The 22,354-nt window shown below is 49.6% G+C and overlaps 1 protein-coding gene across 1 annotated transcript in view; it reads left to right on the forward strand.

The window, feature by feature from the left end:
• Nucleotides 1-22,354, forward strand: part of IL34 (interleukin 34) — a 125,271-nt gene that overhangs the window by 82,389 nt on the left and 20,528 nt on the right. Inside the window, exons 2-4 of the mRNA XM_068259580.1 lie at nucleotides 1,898-2,023; nucleotides 14,490-14,590; nucleotides 18,184-18,261. Of these exons, the coding sequence (XP_068115681.1) occupies nucleotides 1,996-2,023; nucleotides 14,490-14,590; nucleotides 18,184-18,261 (207 nt within the window). The 5' untranslated portion in view covers nucleotides 1,898-1,995. The remainder of the gene's footprint in view (nucleotides 1-1,897; nucleotides 2,024-14,489; nucleotides 14,591-18,183; nucleotides 18,262-22,354) is intronic.

Below are 22,354 nucleotides of genomic sequence, written 5' to 3' on the forward strand. Positions count from 1 at the left end.
TTTCTTACTTTGTACAGCGCCACGGAATATGATAGTGCTTTATAAATCAATGATGATGTTGGCCTTAAAGGACACATCCGAGCACTATAAAAATAAAAAAATACACTTACCTGGGGATTCCTCCAGCCCCTGCCAGTCGTCCTGTGCCCTCGCTGCAGCTCCGCTCACCGCCTGCGGCCCGGAGTCCCCTCCAGCGCAAGATGCCCACTGCACACGCGCGAGCGTCTCTCAGAGTCCTACTGACGTCATCCGGGCTGTACTGCGCAGTAGTAGCAGTAGTTCGGCGCCTGCGCAGTACAGTCCAGATGCGTCAGCGTGACCACGTGAGCCGTATGCTGGAGCACAGGAGAAGCCGACTAGGAAGCCGACCTGGCGAGGTGGACATCTGCACCGGAGGGGACCGGGAGCCACCAGAGCTGCAGCGAGGGCACAGGACAGCTGCCAGGGGCTGGAAGAAGCCCGGGTTGGTGGCAAGGAGCAGAGCTGTGGGGAGGGCACAGGACAGCTGCCAGGGGCTGGAGGAAGCCCGGGTTGGTGGCGGGGAGCGGAGCTGTGGGGAGGGCACAGGACAGCTGCCAGGGGCTGGAGGAAGCCCCAGGTAAGTGGATTTTTTATTTTTACACTCCTCGGACCGCGTACGTTAAAAAGGGGCGCTGGGAAAAAAGGGCGCCGGGTTTTTAACGATAAGTATTGATAACGTTTAAAAATGTATTGTACTGTATTTCGTTTAAAATTAATGTTTTATAAAGTTATAAATCATTAAATAATGTGCATTAAATTGGCAATTGTAAAAACGTTAATCTTGCGTTTAAATAGTGAAACGTATAATAACGTTTAAAAAAAAAAATTACTAAGTAACCCTCCCTGTACCTACCCCTAACCCCTAGACCCCCCTGTTGATGCCTAAACCTAAGACCCCCCTGTTAGTGCCTAAACCTAAGACCCCCCTGTTGGTGCCTAAACCTAAGACCCCCCTGTTAGTGCCTAAACCTAAGACCCCCCTGTTGGTGCCTAAACCTAAGACCCCCCTGTTGGTGCCTAAACCTAAGACCCCCTGTTGGTGCCTAAACCTAAGACCCCCCTGTTGGTGCCTAAACCTAAGACCCCCCTTTTGGTGCCTAAACCTAAGACCCCCTGTTGGTGCCTAAACCTAAGAACCCCCTGTTGGTGCCTAAACCTAAGACCCCCCTGTTGGTGCCTAAACCTAAGACCCCCCTGTTAGTTTTTTCGTTTAAAAATAATGTAAAAAAAAAATAAAAAATAAAAAAGTACTGTTTTTCGTTTAAAAATAATGTTTTAAAAAAATATTGTACTGTTTTTCGTTTAAAAATAAAATTTAAAAATGTATAAATCATTTAATAATGTGTAATCATGAGAAACAGTAATAAAACATTAAGTCTCCGGGCGCCGCTTTTAAAACGTTATTTTTCTCCGGCGCCCTTTTTTCCTATCGGGCGCCCATTAAACGATATTTATTATAGGAGTGAATGGCGGCGCCCGATTTGTCCACTAGCCTCAGGCGCCCGAATTTACTGTTCCCCCTCGGACCTTCCCTTTACCAATAATGATAATGTGGGTGAAGGGGTATGAGATATCGCTGGCTAATGTGGAAATAAAATAACATCTCTGAGTAATGAGGAAAGAATGTAGGTGATTTCTGGCATTTTACAGGAAATAAACAGCTGTTAATATTCCCGGCACAGCGAGAAGCTGGAGAGGTGGTGTACCAGGCCAGCCGCCCTCCGGCCTCTGCATAACATGACAGGCAGACATGTGAGTTCTGCTGACAAGTGTCTACGTTCCCTCGCTGTGGCCTGACGCTGGGGTCACGCTTTGTGTTTGTCACAAGAAGCTGTGTGACACTTCAGCCTCGTTAATGGTTGTTTCTTTATTTCAGAAGGAAAACAAGAACACAAAACTGGTGATTTTCTGGAGACAGTGACCCAGCGTAACCCCGGCAGCCCTGCTGAGAAGACCTCCGCAGCCTGCGTCACCATGAAGGGAGGGATTTTATGCTTTCTTTGTGAGTATTGCAGAAAACGTGACCAGCTGCTGCACAATGACAGCTCTGATGTGTCATTTCATGGGCTGCCCAGCTGAGTCATTAGTATTGAGCCATGCTGTCATATAAAGTCTACCCAAGGCCAACTTACGCAAAAACTGAGATACTTACCTAAGCTTACGGCAATGCGAGGGGGGCAGGAGGACGAGGGGAAGCTCTGCAGGATCCAGAAGCGTCCCTCTTCTTAGGTAAGTATCTCATTTTTTTGCATTAGGTTCACCTCAGGCTCTCTTTAAGGTAGAACTCCAATTTTTCATTTTACAGACTGAGATTGCTACAAGAGGGATCGGTGAAAATGAGACCATGCTGCAGATTCCAGCTTGACTGGATTGCGTGAGAGCTGTTGGGGTTTATACAAGCAACCGGTTTTAGCTGGCCGGTGATTGGCCAATTTTAGGCCTTCCATGAAGGCAGCAGACTTGGAATACTGAGAAACGAGTTGTGTAGGTTAGCTCTCATAGTACATAGAAGTAGTAACATTTGCCAATCATTGGCCTATCGAGGTTGGATGTGTGTACATGCCCTTGGGAACAGGCAGCTGTATTGGCTAATGGATAAGTGGTAAGCAGCACCTGTGAATTATGTTTGTACATGAATCCATGTTTTTGGCACATTGCTGCTTAAGCATCCTGGGATTTCTCTTTATTTCACTAGTATATTCCTTCTGTTCCAAAGCAGGTTATAGAAGAGTGACAACATTTTGTTGAATATGAATAGTAGACACCATTGTAGGCAGGGCCGGCCCTAGACTTTTTGCCGCCTGGGGCAAATTTAGGAGAGAGCTGCTGCCGCCGCCGCCGCCCCGAAATACCCCTGCCCCCATGGTGCGGGGGAGGGGGGGCGGCCGCCGAGCCGGAGGGGTAGCGGGCAGGTCGGGGGTATTGGGCCTAGCGGTGGGGAGGGGGGTCGGACCCTGCCTCGCCTGGGTCCCCCGATCTGCGCTCTCCTCCAGCCTGTCCGACCCCCCTCCCCACCGCTAGACCCAATACCCCCGACCTGCCCGCTACCCCTCCGGCTCGGCAGCCAGCCCCCCCGGGCGGGTGCCGCCCTTAGAAGTTTTCCGCCTGAGGCAAATGTTTCACCCCGCCTCATGAGCGGGCCGGTCCTGATTGTAGGAGCCTTAAAGTGTACCCCAAGCTCAGGTACAAAATGGAGGTACTTGAAGAGAGGGAAGCCTCAGGTTTGTACTGAGACTTCCCTCTGTTTTCTGATGTCCCCCATCACTGAGTGCGGCCCCCCGGAAGGTTAGCGACAAGGCATTGTCACTAATCATATCGGGGCTGAGCGGCTCCTCCTCCTACAGCGTGGCCTCACAGTAGCTGCGTCAGCTAGCCCGTGCATGTGCAGGTAGCTGGGGACACTTGAGGATGAGCAGCTTTGTGCTACTGCGCATGTGCGGGCGGACTCGCGGGGCTATTGTGTGGCCGCACTCGTAGCAGAGCAGGAGCGCAGCCCCGATCCAGAGCGGACCCCCCGCTCAGCAACAGGGGACACGGAGTAGTGAGGAAGCCTCAATAGGATCCTGAGGCCTCCCTCTTTTAAAAGGCAAGACAAGATGCCAGGTAAACATCAGGCTAGCGACAAGCAGATTGTCACTAGCCTGTCGGTATTTATCGGGGGGACAGCAGAGCCCGGGGGGGGGGGGGGGGGGACAGCAGAGCCCGGGGGCAGCAGCAGAAGGAGGAGGGAACAGAGCCATGTCATTGTACACAGAACGTGCCTCTGTGTCCTAATAAGATGTAATAAATCTGCCTCGGGTTCTCTTTAACAGATGAAGAATCTATTGGAGGCAGAGCTTGCAGGGAAAAGCTCCATCTGACTCAGCCAAACACTGAGGATTGTATTACAGTCTGGTATTCCCCTCTCCTCCGCAGTACAGACCCCTCTTATCTCCCCAGCTTCCTCACAGGGTTCTCCGTCCTCCTCTGGCCAGTGAGGGGATCCTGAATGGAGAGACTGAGGGGGAGTTCAGGCCCTCATTACACATCTGCCTACCAGTAAGACACCTGCTCCGCATGGCGTGACTAATTACCCAACCAAGCTGAAGGAAAACATTATTTCAGCCTTCAGATGAATAATAAAAACAGCAATATAAAGTTACATGCTGGATGTAATCCAGGAACTGCTTGTCAATAGTTTCCTGTATGGCTGCTGTGTGCCTCAAGACAAAGCACAGAACATTATATCGCGCTTTTCTCCTAGCGGACTCAAAGCACTAGAGCTGCAGCCACTAGGGGTGCTCTATAGGCAGTAGCATTGTTAGGCCAGAGCTGCAGCCACTAGGGGGCGCTCTATAGGCAGTAGCGGTGTTAGTACAGAGCTGCAGCCACTAGGGGGCGCTCTATAGGCAGTAGCAGTGTTAGGTCAGAGCTGCAGCCACTAGGGGGCACTCTATAGGCAGTAGCAGTGCTAGGCCAGAGCTGCAGCCACTAGGGGGCGGGCTCTATAGGCAATAGCCGTGTTAGGCCAGAGCTGCAGCCACTAGAGGGCGCTCTATAGGCAGTAGCAGTGTTAGGCCAGAGCTGCAGCCACTAGGGGGCGGGCTCTATAGGCAATAGCCGTGTTAGGCCAGAGCTGCAGCCACTAGGGGGCGCTCTATAGGCAGTAGCAGTGTTAAGCCAGAGCTGCAGCCACTAGGGGGCGCTCTATAGGCAGTAGCAGTGTTAGGCTATAGCTGCAGCCACTAGGGGAGCTCTATAGGCAGTAGCAGTGTTAGGCCAGAGCTGCAACCACTAGGGGGCGCTCTATAGGCAGTAGCAGTGTTAGGCCAGAGCTGCAGCCACTGGGGGGGGCGCTCTATAGGCAGTAGCAGTGTTAGACCAGGGCTGCAGCCACTAGGGGGTGCTCTATAGGCAGTAGCAGTGTTAGGGCAGAGCTGCAGCCACTAGGGGGCGGGCTCTATAGGCAGTAGCAGTGTTAGGCCAGAGCTGCAACCACTAGGGGGCGCTCTATAGGCAGTAGCAGTGTTAGGCCAGAGCTGCAGCCACTAGGGGGCGCTCTATAGGCAGTAGCGGTGTTAGTACAGAGCTGCAGCCACTAGGGGGCGCTCTATAGGCAGTAGCAGTGTTAGGTCAGAGCTGCAGCCACTAGGGGGCACTCTATAGGCAGTAGCAGTGCTAGGCCAGAGCTGCAGCCACTAGGGGGCGGGCTCTATAGGCAGTAGCAGTGTTAGGCCAGAGCTGCAACCACTAGGGGGCGCTCTATAGGCAGTAGCAGTGTTAGGCCAGAGCTGCAGCCACTAGGGGGCGGGCTCTATAGGCAATAGCCGTGTTAGGCCAGAGCTGCAGCCACTAGGGGGCGCTCTATAGGCAGTAGCAGTGTTAGGCCAGAGCTGCAGCCACTAGGGGGCGCTCTATAGGCAATAGCCGTGTTAGGCCAGAGCTGCAGCCACTAGGGGGCGTTCTATAGGCAGTAGCAGTGTTAGGCCAGAGCTGCAGCCACTAGGGAAGCTCTATAGGCAGTAGCAGTGTTAGGCCAGAGCTGCAGTCACTAGGGGGCGCTCTATAGGCAGTAGCAGTGTTAGGCCAGATCAGCAGCCACTAGGAGGTGCTCTATAGGCAGTAGCAGTGTTAGGCCAGAGCTGCAGCCACTAGGGGTGCTCTATAGGCAGTAGCAGTGTTAGGCCAGAGCTGCAGCCACTAGGGGGAGCTCTATAGGCAGTAGCAGTGTTAGGCCAGAGCTGCAGCCACTAGGGGGCGTTCTATAGGCAGTAGCAGTGTTAGGCCAGAGCTGCAGCCACTAGGGGGAGCTCTATAGGCAGTAGCAGTGTTAGGCCAGAGCTGCAGCCACTAGGGGGAGCTCTATAGGCAGTAGCAGTGTTAGGCCAGAGCTGCAGTCACTAGGGGGCGCTCTATAGGCAGTAGCAGTGTTAGGCCAGATCAGCAGCCACTAGGGGGCGCTCTATAGGCAGTAGCAGTGTTAGGCCAGAGCTGCAGCCACTAGGGGTGCTCTATAGGCAGTAGCAGTGTTAGGCCAGAGCTGCAGCCACTAGGGGGAGCTCTATAGGCAGTAGCAGTGTTAGGCCAGAGCTGCAGCCACTAGGGGGCGTTCTATAGGCAGTAGCAGTGTTAGGCCAGAGCTGCAGCCACTAGGGGGAGCTCTATAGGCAGTAGCAGTGTTAGGCCAGAGCTGCAGCCACTAGGGGTGCTCTATAGGCAGTAGCAGTGTTAGGCCAGAGCTGCAGCCACTAGGGGGCGTTCTATAGGCAGTAGCGGTGTTAGGCCAGAGCTGCAGCCACTAGGGGGAGCTCTATAGGCAGTAGCAGTGTTAGGTCAGAGCTGCAGCCACTAGGGGGCACTCTATAGGCAGTAGCAGTGCTAGGCCAGAGCTGCAGCCACTAGGGGGGGCTCTATAGGCAGTAGCAGGCCAGATCTGCAGCCACTAGAGGGCACTCTATAGGCAGTAGCCGTGTTAGGCCAGAGCTGCAGCCACTAAGGGGGCGCTCTATAGGCAGTAGCAGTGTTAGGCCAGAGCTGCAGCCACTAGAGGGCGCTCTATAGGCAGTAGCCGTGTTAGGCCAGAGCTGCAGCCACTAAGGGGCGCTCTATAGGCAGTAGCAGTGTTAGGCCAGAGCTGCAGCCACTAGGGGGCGCTCTATTGGCAGTAGCAGTGTTAGGCCAGAGCTGCAGCCACTAGGGAGTGCTCTATAGGCAGTAGCAGTGTTAGGCCAGGGCTGCAGCCACTAGGAGGTGCTCTATAGGCAGTAGCAGTGTTAGGCCAGGGCTGCAGCCACTAGGAGGTGCTCTATAGGCAGTAGCAGTGTTAGGCCAGAGCTGCAGCCACTAGAGGGCGCTCTATAGGCAGTAGCCGTGTTAGGCCAGAGCTGCAGCCACTAAGGGGCGCTCTATAGGCAGTAGCAGTGTTAGGCCAGAGCTGCAGCCACTAGGGGGCGCTCTATTGGCAGTAGCAGTGTTAGGCCAGAGCTGCAGCCACTAGGGGGCGTTCTATAGGCAGTAGCAGTGTTAGGCCAGAGCTCCAGCCACTAGGGGGAGCTCTATAGGCAGTAGCAGTGTTAGGCCAGAGCTGCAGCCACTAGGGGGCGCTCTATAGGCAGTAGCAGTGTTAGGTCAGAGCTGCAGCCACTAGGGGGCACTCTATAGGCAGTAGCAGTGCTAGGCCAGAGCTGCAGCCACTAGGGGGCGGGCTCTATAGGCAATAGCCGTGTTAGGCCAGAGCTGCAGCCACTAGAGGGCGCTCTATAGGCAGTAGCAGTGTTAGGCCAGAGCTGCAGCCACTAGGGGGATGCTCTATAGGCAGTAGCAGTGTTAGGCCAGAGCTGCAGCCACTAGGGGGCACGCTATAGGCAATAGCCGTGTTAGGGCAGAGCTGCAGCCACTAGGGGGGGCTCTATAGGCAGTAGCAGGCCAGATCTGCAGCCACTAGAGGGCGCTCTATAGGCAGTAGCCGTGTTAGGCCAGAGCTGCAGCCACTAAGGGGGCGCTCTATAGGCAGTAGCAGTGTTAGGCCAGAGCTGCAGCCACTAAGGGGCGCTCTATAGGCAGTAGCAGTGTTAGGCCAGAGCTGCAGCCACTAGGGGGCACTCTATAGGCAGTAGCAGTGTTAGGCCAGAGCTGCAGCCACTAGAGGGCGCTCTATAGGCAGTAGCCGTGTTAGGCCAGAGCTGCAGCCACTAGAGGGCGCTCTATAGGCAGTAGCCGTGTTAGGCCAGAGCTGCAGCCACTAAGGGGCGCTCTATAGGCAGTAGCAGTGTTAGGCCAGAGCTGCAGCCACTAGGGGGCGCTCTATTGGCAGTAGCAGTGTTAGGCCAGAGCTGCAGCCACTAGGGAGTGCTCTATAGGCAGTAGCAGTGTTAGGCCAGGGCTGCAGCCACTAGGAGGTGCTCTATAGGCAGTAGCAGTGTTAGGCCAGGGCTGCAGCCACTAGGAGGTGCTCTATAGGCAGTAGCAGTGTTAGGCCAGAGCTGCAGCCACTAGGGGGTGCTCTATAGGCAGTAGCAATGTTTAGCCAGGGCTGCAGCCACTAGGGGGCGCTCTATAGGCAGTAGCAGTGTTAGGCCAGAGCTGCAGCCACTAGGGGGCGCTCTATAGGCAGTAGCAGTGTTAGGCCAGAGCTGCAGCCACTAGGGGGAGCTCTATAGGCAGTAGCAGTGTTAGGCCAGAGCTGCAGCCACTAGGGGGCGCTCTATAGGCAGTAGCAGTGTTAGGCCAGAGCTGCAGCCACTAGGGGGCGCTCTATAGGCAGTAGCAGTGTTAGGCCAGATCTGCAGCCACTAGGGGGTGCTCTATAGGCAGTAGCAGTGTTAGGCCAGGGCTGCAGCCACTAGGAGGTGCTCTATAGGCAGTAGCAGTGTTAGGCCGGAGCTACAGCCACTAGGGGGCGCTCTATAGGCAGTAGCAGTGTTAGGCCAGAGCTGCAGCCACTAGGGGGAGCTCTATAGGCAGTAGCAGTGTTAAGCCAGGGCTGCAGCCACTAGGAGGTGCTTTATAGGCAGTAGCAGTGTTAAGCCAGGGCTGCAGCCACTAGGAGGTGCTCTATAGGCAGTAGCAGTGTTAGGCCAGAGCTGCAGCCACTAGGGGGCGCTCTATAGGCAGTAGCAGTGTTAGGCCAGAGCTGCAGCCACTAGGGGGCGCTCTATAGGCAGTAGCAGTGTTAGGCCAGAGCTGCAGCCACTAGGAGGTGCTCTATAGGCAGTAGCAGTGTTAGGCCAGGGCTGCAGCCACTAGGAGGTGCTCTATAGGCAGTAGCAGTGTTAGGCCAGAGCTGCAGCCACTAGGGGGCGCTCTATAGGCAGTAGCAGAGTTAGGCCAGGGCTGCAGCCACTAGGGGGTGCTCTATAGGCAGTAGCAATGTTTAGCCAGGGCTGCAGCCACTAGGGGGCACTCTATAGGCAGTAGCAGTGTTAGGCCAGAGCTGCAGCCACTAGGGGGCGCTCTATAGGCAGTAGCAGTGTTAGGCCAGAGCTGCAGCCACTAGGGGGTGCTCTATAGGCAGTAGCAGTGTTAGGCCAGAGCTGCAGCCACTAGGGGGTGCTCTATAGGCAGTAGCAGTGTTAGGTCAGGGCTGCAGCCACTAGGAGGTGCTCTATAGGCAGTAGCAGTGTTAGGCCGGAGCTACAGCCACTAGGGGGCGCTCTATAGGCAGTAGCAGTGTTAGGCTGGAGCTGCAGCCTCTAGGGGGCACTCTATAGGCAGTAGCAGTGTTAGGCCAGAGCTGCAGCCACTAGGGGGCAGTCTATAGGCAGTAGCAGTGTTAGGCCGGAGCTACAGCCACTAGGGGGCGCTCTATAGGCAGTAGCAGTGTTAGGCTGGAGCTGCAGCCACTAGGGGGCACTCTATAGGCAGTAGCAGTGTTAGGCCAGAGCTGCAGCCACTAGGGGGCGCTCTATAGGCAGTAGCAGTGTTAGGCCAGAGCTGCAGCCACTAGGGGGAGCTCTATAGGCAGTAGCAGTGCTAGGCCAGAGCTGCAGCCACTAGGGTACGCTCTATAGACAGTAGCACCGTTATGCTAGAGCTGCAGCCACTGGGGGCGCTCTATAGGCATTAGCAGTGTTAGGTCAGAGCTGCAGCCACTAGGGGGCGCTCTATAGGCAGTAGCAGTGTTAGGCCAGGGCTGCAGCCACTAGGAGGTGCTCTATAGGCAGTAGCAGTGTTAGGCCAGAGCTGCAGCCACTAGAGGGCGCTCTATAGGCAGTAGCAGTGTTAGGCCAGGGCTGCAGCCACTAGGAGGTGCTCTATAGGCAGTAGCAGTGTTAGACCAGAGCTGCAGCCACTAGGGGGTGCTCTATAGTCAGTAACAGTGTTAGGCCAGGGCTGCAGCCACTGGGGGGCTTTATAGGCAGTAGTAGTGTTAGGCTGGAGCTGCAGCCGTTAGGGGGCGCTCTATAGGCAGTAGCAGTGTTAGACCAGAGCTGCAGCCACTAGGGGGCGCTCTATAGGCAGCAGCAGTGTTAGGCCAGAGCTGCAGCCACTAGGGGGCGCTCTATAGGCAGTAGCAGCGTTAGGCCAGAGCTGCAGCCACTAGGGGGCGCTCTATAGGCAGTAGCAGTGTTAGGCCAGAGCTGCAGCCACTAGGGGGCGCTCTATAGGCAGTAGCAGTGTTAGGCCAGAGCAGCAGCCACTAGGGGGTGCTCTATAGGCAGTAGCAGTGTTAGGCCAGAGCTGCAGTCACTAGGGGGTGCTCTATAGGCAGTAGCAGTGTTAGGCCAGAGCTGCAGCCACTAGGGGGCGCTCTATAGGCGGTAGCAGTGTTAGGCCAGAGCTGCAGCCACTGGGGGCGCTTTATAGGCAGTAGTAGTGTTAGGTCAGAGCTGCAGCCACTAGGGGGCGCTCTATAGGCAGTAGCAGTGTTAGGCCAGAGCTGAAGCCACTAGGGGGCGCTCTATAGGCAGTAGCAGTGTTAGGCCAGAGCTGCAGCCAATAGGGGGCGCTCTATAGGCAGTAGCAGTGTTAGGCCAGAGCTGCAGCCACTAGGGGAGCTCTATAGGCAGTAGCAGTGTTAGGCCAGAGCTGCAGCCACTAGAGGGCGCTCTATAGGCAGTAGCAGTGTTAGGCCAGAGCTGCAGCCACTAGGGGGCGCTTTATAGGCAGTAGCAGTGTTAGGCCAGAGCTGCAGCCACTAGGGGGCGCTCTATAGGCAGTAGCAGTGTTAGGCCAGAGCTGCAGCCACAAGAGGGCGCTCTATAGGCAGTAGCAGTGTTAGGTCAGAGCTGCAGCCACTGGGGGCGCCCTATAGGCAGTAGCAGTGTTAGGCCGGAGCTGCAGCCACTAGGGGGCGCTCTATAGGCAGTAGCAGTGTTAGGCCAGAGCTGCAGCCACTGGGGGAGCTCTATAGGTAGTAGCAGTGTTAGGGAGTCTAGTCCAAGGTCTCCTTACTGAAAAAGTGCATGCTTACTGGACAGGAAGAGTCGAGATTCAGAACGCTGGTCTCCTGTGTCAGAGGCAGAGCTTTTAAAGTGGATCCGAGATAAACTTTTAGTCATTGCATAATTGTGTTCCTTTCATACAGTTTATAGGGCATTCCTCAAGCCAAATACTTTTTTTTAAAATACCCTAATTCCCTATAAAATAAGCAAGCCTCGCCCACAGCTTCCCCAGAGTGCCTTGGCACTCAGAAATTCATGTAGCAAGGGCTTATGGAAGCTCAGTCTGGGCAGGAGGAGGAGGAGTTACTAGCCATAGATTTCAGTGGCAGACTGGGGAGTGAAGTTTTCACAGGCTGAGGGCTGGAGATGCTATCAGCTTACCTGTGTGTTATGATCACCAGCAGAACATGGCTGCTCTCATTGTATCACAGGAAGAAATAATCATATACAGGTAGTCCCCGGTTAACAAACGAGATAGGGACTGTAGGTTCGTTCTTAACCTAAATCTGTTCTTAAATCGGAACAATGTGCCATCTCTGTCCCCTGTACCTCCTCTGTGCCCCCCTGCACCTCCAGTTTCCCCCTCTGTGTCACCTCTGCCCCCTGTACCTGCTTAAACAAGTTTAAAAGCCATTTTTTCTGTGGATTTTTTAAAATCGATTTTCTCAAAAACGACATGCCCAACTAGAAAATGTTTTGGGCTCGTTCCCATGGAAACCCATGTTTTGGGCTCATTCCCATGGAAACACTGAATCCATGACGTTCATATATATCAGCGCTGCGTAATATGTTGGCGCTTTATAAATACAATAAATAAATAAATATTGGCGGGTCGTTCGTAAGTCGGGTGTTCGTAAGTTGGGGACTCCCTGTACTGTTGAAGCGGTTTGCAGCTAGATATGCTGTTTATCTAAACTTTAGATAAGATATATAGACAAGTTACTTGTTATAGTTAGTTTTTCATCTCGGATCCGTTTTAACAAGTACACTATCCAGCCAATCTGAGCCTATGTCAGTATTATCACCCAACTGTCCCTTTTTTGTAGGGACAGTCCCTCTTTGGGAACCCTCTGTCCCTCTTTCCTCCTCATTCCTCCCTCTTTCAGGGCTGATGTACAGATCTATGTAAATAGATGTATTTTTCTATTGAAAAATCTCTTTCATTTACTCCAAACTTGATTCCCACTCTTTAAAATGATATATTTCTTAATTTCAAATGTTACATTTTTATATGAAAGTAGTGATGATAGAAAGGACCAGTGTGGTTTGAATCCTAAAATTCAATCTTTTGCTTATGAATTTGTAGGGGTATGCGTGGCTAGGGGCGTGGCAGGGGTGTGGCAGAGGCGTGGCTAGGGGTTTGGCAGGGGTGTCATAGGGGCATGTCTTAAAGGGTCCCTTTTTCTCATCTCAAAAAAGTTTGGTGGCATGAGTATGAGAATCTGCTAGTGTCATCCAATCACTACCACCCCCTCCCTTTTCATAGTGACTATATTTCCAACTTCCTGAGATGAGAAACACCTTTTAGCAGGAATTTATTTAGGAGAAAGTATGAAAAGTTCAAAATACCATGTTTGGCTGAGTCCAGCAAGTGAGAAAGTGCTGAAATACCCCAAAGCATGCGATTGGCCAGTGTCCTTCTATCTGTCGATGATGGAAATGTGACAACTGATGATAAACAACGGTCCACGTGTGTCTGTGAGGTTTACTCCCTTCTCCTTCTGGGAGTGGCTATGACACACTAAAGTCCAGCCTCATGTAATTGGAAAGGGGGCAGTTCTTGCCCCAGAGAGAGAAAATATGGTAGGATGTGATTGTCTGCATACGTAAGTCCAATCAAAGAATGGACTGCGCATTAGCACTCAGCGATGCAGCACGAGTCCGCACATACAGTGGGATGCAAAAGTTTGGGCAGCCTTGTTAATCTCCATGATCTTCCTGTATAAATCGTTGGTTGTTACGATAAAAAATGTCAGTTAAATATATCATATAAGAGACACGCACAGTGATATTTGAGAAGTGAAATGAAGTTTATTGGACTTACAGAAAGTGCGCAATAATTGTTTTAATAAAATTAGGCAGGTGCATAAATTTGATTCCAAAACCTTTAGAACTAATTATTGGAGCTCAAATTGGCTTGGTAAGCTTAGTGACCCCTGATCTACATACACAGGTGAATCCAATTATGAGAAAGAGTATTTAAGGGAATCAATTGTAAGTTTCCCTCCTCTTTCAATTTTCTCTTAAGAGTAGCAAAATGGGGGTCTCAAAACAACTCTCAAATGACATGAAGACAATGATTGTTCAGCATCATGGTTTAGGGGGAGGATACAGAAAGCTGTCTCAGAGATTTCAGCTGTCTGTTTCCACAGTTAGAAAGATAGAAGGAGATGCTGTATGTGAGAGTGAAGCAGAGGAAGCCTTTTCTCTGCCCACAGCACAAACAGAGTCGCTTGAGGTATGATAAAGCACATTTGGACAAGCCAGCTTCATTTTGGAATAAGGTGCTGTGGACTGAGGACACTAAAATTTAGTTATTTGGGCATAACAAGGGGCGTTATGCATGGAGGAAAAAGAACACAGCATTCCAAGAAAAACACCTGCTACCTACAGTAAAATATGGTTGTGGTTCCATCATGCTGTGGGGCTGTGTGGCCAGTGCAGGGACTGGGAATCTTGTCAAAGTTGAGGGACGCATGGATTCCACTCAGTATCAGCAGATTCTGGAGACCAATGTCCAGGAATCAGTGACAAAGCTGAAGCTGCACCGGGGCTGGATCTTTCAACAAGACAACGACCCTAAACACTGCTCAAAATCCACTAAGGCATTCGTGCAGAGGAACAAGTACAACGTTCTGGAATGGCCATCTCAGTCCCCAGACCTGAATATAATTGATAATCTGTGGTGTGAGTTAAAGAGAGCTGTCCATGCTCGGAAGCCATCAAACCTGAATGAACTACAGATGTTTTGTAAAGAGGAATGGTCCAAAATACCTTCAATCAGAATCCAAACTCTTATTGGAACCTACAGGAAGCGTTTAGAGGCTGTAATTTCTGCAAAAGGAGGATCTACTAAATATTGATTTCATTTCTTTTTTGTGGTGCCCAAATTTATGCATGTTATTCCATATAAATATTTCCCTTATGCAGTAGCGGACCAATTTGTGCAGCTCTATACAATACCTGTGTGTTGTGAATAATACACTGATAACAGTAAGGATGCAACTGCTGAAATATAGGACAGAACAATTCATTCTTATAACTATCGCTACGCTCTGTTTATTTGCCTGTGGCTGTTGAGCAATCACCACATTACATTCTTTATAAGCATGAATCTTCTGGTCCATCACACATCTTATTCTAATTTTGATTTTGTAATTCTGACATAAAAAAACACAACCAAACAAGAAAAAACAAACTGAACATGTGATAGAAGCACTTACAGGCCGACTGCTGCCATTTATTACATTGCAAAGCACTCAGTGGGGGTGAAATGTCAGATTTGAGGTCTTTTTGTGACTTACCATAAATGAACATACTGTATTTGTACATGATTGTGAGTATATTCCGTACAGATCTGACAACCGATTGCATTGTGTATTGCAGGTGTTCTGGCTCAGTGCAGAGCCGCTGCCATCGACAAGGAGTGCAAGATTATAGAAATGTTAAGTGAAAAGCTCCACTATGAGAACCGTACAAAGTACATGGTAAATATCTGTAGCCGGATAAGATTGTCCTCATTCCACTGCTCTCCCAGTGATGTTTAGCCTAGGCTGATTATCTGTGCAGAATTCTTGGAGACCAGGTATATTTTGTACTGGCTTCAGAACTCCCTGTAAACAAACATTCCGCAGAACAGCACCTGACAGGACTAAACATGTTGCCACCTGTGACACATTTCTGAATGTAAATCAGGGAGAGGATTTTACTATATGGGAAAACAGTGAGCAAATCATTTATAAATGAATATTGTAAAAAATAAACAATTGTATTCCTTCTGTTATTTTCACTGCAGTTCCGCAGCAATGGAAGAGGAGAAAGGTTTGTGTGGTAAAAGTAGTGTGATGCCCGTGTGCCGGAGGTCAAATCTGCAGAGGAAAGGCGTGAATGAGTTTTCCTATAATGCCCGTGTGCCGGAGGTGAAATCTGCCGAGATTCTGAAGGACAGGGGTGAATGAGTTTTCCTATAATGCTGGCATCAGCAGCTGATTACTATTATGATGGTGCTACCGCTCTGGTTCGGGGTTGCTAATAGTTAAAACCAAGCCGCACATGTGGCTGCCTAACCCTGATGCGGCGTAGTTTTAATGCCAGCTGCTCCTATGCGCAGGAAGCAGTAAGGTGACCCGCCAGTGCAGATCTCTGCTGTCTAAAGACAGAGGAGTTACACACATCGCTCAGGATCACTGTGAGCCAATAACAGTGATCAGGAAGTGTAAAATACAAATAAAAAATGTTCTGGCCTTTAAAGGAAACATCATGGAAACATAACAAAATGAGCTTTACTTATCCGGGCTTCCTCCAGCCCCTGGCAGTGGTACTGCCCAGGTGCAGAGCGCTCCCAGTGACATGAATGTGGCAGGAGCATGCGCATGGCCAGGCCGCGCATGCGCAGTTGGCCCCGGACCAGAGGAGTTGGAGGTTGGAGGGTCTTCTTTCCATCACCCTGATCTTTAGCTCCCACCACAGATTCTCAATTGGATTCAAGTCAGGACTCTGGCTGGGCCACTTCCAAACCATTAATGTTGTTGTTTGCTAACCATTTCCCTTCACCACTTTTGCTGTGTGTATTGGGTCATTGTCATGCTGAAATGTCCACTGGTGGCCAAGGCCAAGTTTCTCTGCAGACTGCCTGATGTTGTCGTTGAGAATCCTCATGTATTGCTCTTTTTTCATGGTGTTGTTTACTGTGATTAGGTTTCCTGGTCCATTGGCTAAGATCCCCCCCCCAAAAGTATTAGGTTTGACAGTGGGGATGGTGTTCTTTGGGCTGAAGGCTTCTCCCTGTTTACACCAAACGAAGGAAACATGATTGTGGCCAAATAATTACATTTTTGTTTCATCTGACCATAGCACAGAAGGCCAGAAGTCTTCTTCCTTGTCCAGATGAGCATTTGCAACGTCCAAGCGAGCTTTTGTGTGCCTTATCTGGAGAAGTGGCGTCCTCCTTGGTCTACATCTGTAGAAACCCAGCAGTGTGCAGTGTCCGTTAGGTTGTCTGCCCTGAGACATTCCCACCAGCAGAGCCTAACACTGCTACTGCCTATAGAGCTCCCCCTAGTGGCTGCAGCTCTGGCCTAACACTGCTACTGCCTATAGAGCGCCCCCTAGTGGCTGCAGCTCTGGCCTAACACTGCTACTGCCTATAGAGCGCCCCTAGTGGCTGCAGCTCTGGCCTAGCACTGCTACTGCCTATAGAGCGCCCCCTAGTGGCTGCAGCTCTAGTCTAACACTGCTACTGCCTATAGCGCACCCCCTAGTGGCTGCAGTTCTGGCCTAACACTGCTACTGCCTATAGAGCACCTCCTAGTGACTGCAGCTCTGGCGTAACACTGCTACTGCCTATAGAGCACCCCCTAGTGGCTGCAGCTCTGGCCTAACACTACTACTGCCTATAAAGCGCCCCCTAGTGGCTGCAGCTCTGGCCTAACACTGCTACTACCTATAGAGCGCCCCCTAGTGGCTGCAGTTCTGGCCTAACACTGCTACTGCCTATAGAGCACCTCCTAGTGACTGCAGCTCTGGCCTAACACTGCTACTGCCTATAGAGCACCCCCTAGTGGCTGCAGCTCTGGCCTAACACTACTACTGCCTATAGAGCGCCCCCTAGTGGCTGCAGCTCTGGCCTAACACTGCTACTGCCTATATTATTATTATTATTTATTGTATTTATAAAGCGCCAACATATTACGCAGCGCTGGACAATAAATATATACAATGATACAAGGATGACATACATAGGGTTATACACATAGAACAAAGTTATACATACAAATTGTACAAAATACATGATCATGCAATATGGGCTGGTTAGGTAGGCCCAGTAATACAAGTACAGGCTGTCATAGGACAGGAGCACATGATCCTGTAGATTACACTAGGGAGTGGAGGACCCTGCCAGGGGCTTACAATCTAAAGGGAGGGGTGGAAACACTATAGAGCGCCCCCTAGTGGCTGCAGCTCTGGCCTAACACTGGTACTGTCTATAGCGCGCCCCCTAATGGCTGCAGCTCTGGCCTAACACTGCTACTGCCTATAAACGCGCCCCCTAGTGGCTGCAGCTCTGACCTAACACTGCTACTGCCTATAGAGAGCCCCCTAGTGGCTGCAGCTCTGGCCTAACACTGCTACTGCCTATAGAGCACATCCTAGTGGCTGCAGCTCTGGCCTAACACTGCTACTGCCTATAGAGCACCCCCTAGTGGCTGCAGCTCTGGCCTAACACTGCTACTGCCAATAGAGTGCCCCCTAGTGACTGCAGCTCTGGCCTAATGCTGCTACTGCCTATAGAGCTCCCCCTAGTGACTGCAGCTCTGGCCTAATGCTGCTACTGCCTATAGAGCGCCCCCTAGTGGCTGCAGCTCTGGCCTAACACTGCTACTGCCTATAGAGCTCCCCTAGTGGCTGCAGCTCTGGCCTAACACGGCTATTGCCTATAGAGCCCGCCCCCTATCGGCTGCAGCTCTGGCCTAACACTGCTACTGCCTATAGAGCTCCCCCTAGTGGCTGCAGCTCTGGCCTAACACTGCTACTGCCTATAGAGTGCCCCCTAGTGGCTGCAGCTCTGGCCTAACACTGCTACTGCCTATAGAGCTCCCCCTAGTGGCTGCAGCTCTGGCCTAACACTGCTACTGCCTATAGAGTGCCCCCTAGTGGCTGCAGCTCCGGCCTAACACTGCTACTGCCTATAGAGCGCCCCCTAGTGGCTGCAGCTCTGGCCTAATGCTGCTACTGCCTATAGAGCTCCCCCTAGTGGCTGCAGTTCTGGCCTAACACTACTACTGCCTATAGAGCGCCCCCTAGTGGCTGCAGCTCTGGCGCTTTGAGTCCGCCAGGAGAAAAGCGCAATATGAATGTTCTGCATCTCAAGTACACTTTAAGCTTCCACCATATGCTAGATACTGACATGTCAGTGTAGGTAGGTTTAACCTTTTAATTTCTGTACTTTGACACGTGAGGGTCAGCTGCTGGTCTGCGTCATCCTTTAGCTCAGAGTTTCTGCCATTGTGTGACCAGTGTTGCTGTTCAGCTGCTGATAAATGAAGGAAGTGACTTAAGTGATTGTATTTTTTATTGGCAGCAAGATTACTTTCCGATTGACTACAGGCTGTATGTGAAGTATGAAGATGTACTGCGCTGTGAGAACGTCACCACACTGGTATGTCATCATCATAGCTCCCCAAATTTATGTCATCATCATAGCACCCCGAATCTGTCATCATCATACGCACCCCAAATTTATGTCATCATCATACACACCCCAAATCTGTCATCATCATAGCACCCCGAATCTGTCATCATCGTACGCACCCCGAATCTGTCATCATCATACGCACCCCAAATCTGTCATCATACGCACCCCGAATCTGTCATCATCATACGCACCCCAAATCTGTCATCATCATACGCACCCCGAATCTGTCATCATCATACACACCCCAAATCTGTCATCATCATAGCACCCCGAATCTGTCATCATCATACGCACCCCAAATTTATGTCATCATCATACGCACCCCAAATCTGTCATCATCATAGCACCCCGAATCTGTCATCATCGTACGCACCCCGAATCTGTCATCATCATACGCACCCCAAATCTGTCATCATCATACGCACCCCAAATCTGTCATCATCATAGCACCCCGAATCTGTCATCATCATACGCACCCCAAATTTATGTCATCATCATACACACCCCAAATCTGTCATCATCATAGCACCCCGAATCTGTCATCATCATACGCATCCCAGGGCAGCACGGTGGCGTAGTGGTTAGCTCTCTCGCCTTGCAGCGCTGGGTCCCTGGTTTGAATCCCGGCCAGGGCACTATCTGCAAAGAGTTTGTATGTTCTCTCCGTGTCTGCGTGGGTTTCCTCCGGGCACTCCGGTTTCCTCCCACATTCCAAAAACATACGGATAAGTTAATTGGTTCCCTCTAAAAATTGGCCCTAGACTACAATACTTACACTACATAATATAGACATATGGCAATGGTAGGGATTAGATTGTGAGCTCCTTTGAGGGACAGTTAGTGACAAGATATATATACACACTGTACAGCGCTGCGTAATATGTCGGCGCTATATAAATACTAAATAATAATAATAATTAATTAAAATATGTATTAAGGTTTGTTAACATGTGCCTATCATGCTTAAATCTCAAAAACTACCATAGTAAATTAACTGTGACAAGTTCAGGTATCTCCTGAGCCCAATATGAATACCATCTGGGTATACGTGTGCCTTGTGTTGAGAACCTAAGGGCTTGCTTCACTAAACCGTAATAACTCAAATATCACACCTTATCAAAAGATATCACGCCTTATCAAAGTTATCACACCTTATCAAAGTTATCACACCTCATCAAAGTTATCACGCCTTATCAAAGATATATCACCTTATCAAAGTTATCACACCTTATCAAAGTTATCACACCTCATCAGAGTTATCACACCTTGTTATCACACCTTATCAAAGTTATCACACCTTATCAAAGATATATCACCTTATCAAAGTTATCACACCTTATCAAAGTTATCACACCTTATCAAAGATATCACACCTTATCAAAGATATATCACCTTATCAAAGTTATCACACCTCATCAGAGTTATCACATCTTGTCAACGATATCACACCTTATCAAAGTTATCATACCTTATGGAAAGATATATCACCTTATCAAAGTTATCACACCTTATCAAAGTTATCACACCTCATCAGAGTTATCACACCTTGTTATCACACCTTATCAAAGATATATCACCTTATCAAAGTTATCACACCTTATCAAAGTTATCACACCTTATCAAAGATATCACACCTTATCAAAGATATATCACCTTATCAAAGTTATCACACCTCATCAGAGTTATCACATCTTGTCAACGATATCACACCTTATCAAAGTTATCATACCTTATGGAAAGATATATCACCTTATTAAAGTTATCACACCTTGGGCCTGATTCACAAAGCGGTGCTAACAGTTAGCACGCTGGTGAAAAGCCCTTTATCACGCCTAAACTCAGTTTAGGCATGATAAATTTAGGCATGATAAGTTTAGGCGTGATAAGTTTAGGCGTGATAAGTTTAGGTGTGATAAGTTTAGGCGTGATAAGTTTAGGCATGATAAGTTTAGGGGCTTGATTCACAAAGCGGTGCAAAGTGTTTGCACGCCAGTGAAAAGCCCCTTATCACGCCTAAACTCACTTTAGGCATGATAAGAAGCAACTCGCGCGAATTTTCCGCGCGCAAAGTTTTGCACGCGCGCGCGCAGCGTCCCCGCTTCGCGCGAAGCTCCCATTGAACCCTATGGGACTTTGCGCGCGTACGCGCGGAAACTTCGCGCGAGTTAGAGCAAAAATCGGTGATAACTCAGTGGTGCAAAGGTTATCACGCCTAAAGTCTTTTAGGCGTGATAACTGGGTTATCACCGCTTTGTGAATCGAGGCCTAGGTGTGATAAGTTTAGGTGTGATAAGTTTAGGCGTGATAAGTTTAGGTGTGATAAGTTTAGGCGTGATAAGTTTAGGTGTAATAAGTTTAGGCGTGATAAGTTTAGGCGTGATAAGTTTAAGCACCAACTGGGTTAGGACCGCAGTGCACAGCTGATCAAAAGTTTTGCGCTAGCAAAGTCTGGTGCTCTTCGCATAGAGTTTAATGGCGCTGCTTTGCATACAGGACTTTGCGCGTGATCTAAACTTATCTAAACTTAGCATGCCTAAACTTATCATGCCTAAACTTATCACGCCTAAACTTATCATGCCTAAACTGGCTTTTCACCAGTGTGGTGCAATGGTTATCACGCCTAAAGTCTCTAACTGGGTTAGCACCGCTTTGTGAATCGAGCCCCTTATCAAAGATATATCACCTTATCAAAGTTATCACACCTTATCAAAGATATCACACCTTATGAAAAGATATCAAACCTTATGAAAAGATATCACACCTTATCAAAGTTATCACACCTTATCAAAGATATATCACCTTATCAAAGTTATCACACCTCATCAAATTTATCACACCTCATTAAAGTTATCACACCTCATCAAAGTTATCACACCTTATCAAAGTTATCACACCATGGGCTCGATTCACAAAGCGGTGCTAACCCAGTTAGAGACTTTAGGCGTGATAACCATTGCACCACGCTAGTGAAAAGCCAGTTTAGGCGTGATAAGTTTAGGCGTGATAAGTTTAGGCGTGCTAAGTTTAGGCATGTTAAGTTTAGGCATGCTAAGTTTAGATAAGTTTAGATCGCACGCAAAGTCCTGCACGCAAAGCAGCGCCATTAAACTCTATGCGAAGTGCACCAGACTTTGCTAGCCCAAAACTTTTGATCAGCTGTGCACTGCGGTGCTAACCCAGTTGGTGCTTAAACTTATCATGCCTAAACTTATCACACCTAAACTTAACATGCCTAAACTGAGTTTAGGCATGATAAAGGGCTTTTCACCAGCGTGCTAACTGTTAGCACCGCTTTGTGAATCAGGCCCCTTGTCAAAGATATCACACCTTATCAAAGATATCACACCTTATCAAATATATCACACCTTATCGAAGATATCACAGCTTATCAAAGTTATCACACCTTATCAAAGATATATCACCTTATCAAAGTTATCACACCTCATCAAATTTATCACACCTCATTAAAGTTATCACACCTCATCAAAGTTATCACACCTTATCAAAGTTATCACACCATGGGCTCGATTCACAAAGCGGTGCTAACCCAGTTAGAGACTTTAGGCGTGATAACCATTGCACCACGCTAGTGAAAAGCCAGTTTAGGCGTGTTAAGTTTAGGCGTGATAAGTTTAGGCGTGCTAACTTTAGGCATGTTAAGTTTAGGCATGCTAAGTTTAGATAAGTTTAGATCGCACGCAAAGTCCTGCACGCAAAGCAGCGCCATTAAACTCTATGCGAAGTGCACCAGACTTTGCTAGCCCAAAACTTTTGATCAGCTGTGCACTGCGGTGCTAACCCAGTTGGTGCTTAAACTTATCATGCCTAAACTTATCACACCTAAACTTAACATGCCTAAACTGAGTTTAGGCATGATAAAGGGCTTTTCACCAGCGTGCTAACTGTTAGCACCGCTTTGTGAATCAGGCCCCTTGTCAAAGATATCACACCTTATCAAAGATATCACACCTTATCAAATATATCACACCTTATCGAAGATTTTACAGCTTATCAAAGTTATCACACCTTATCAAAGATCACACCTTATCAAAGATAT

The sequence above is a fragment of the Hyperolius riggenbachi genome, chromosome 11 (genome assembly GCF_040937935.1).
Source record: "Hyperolius riggenbachi isolate aHypRig1 chromosome 11, aHypRig1.pri, whole genome shotgun sequence".
Lineage (NCBI taxonomy): Eukaryota > Metazoa > Chordata > Amphibia > Anura > Hyperoliidae > Hyperolius > Hyperolius riggenbachi.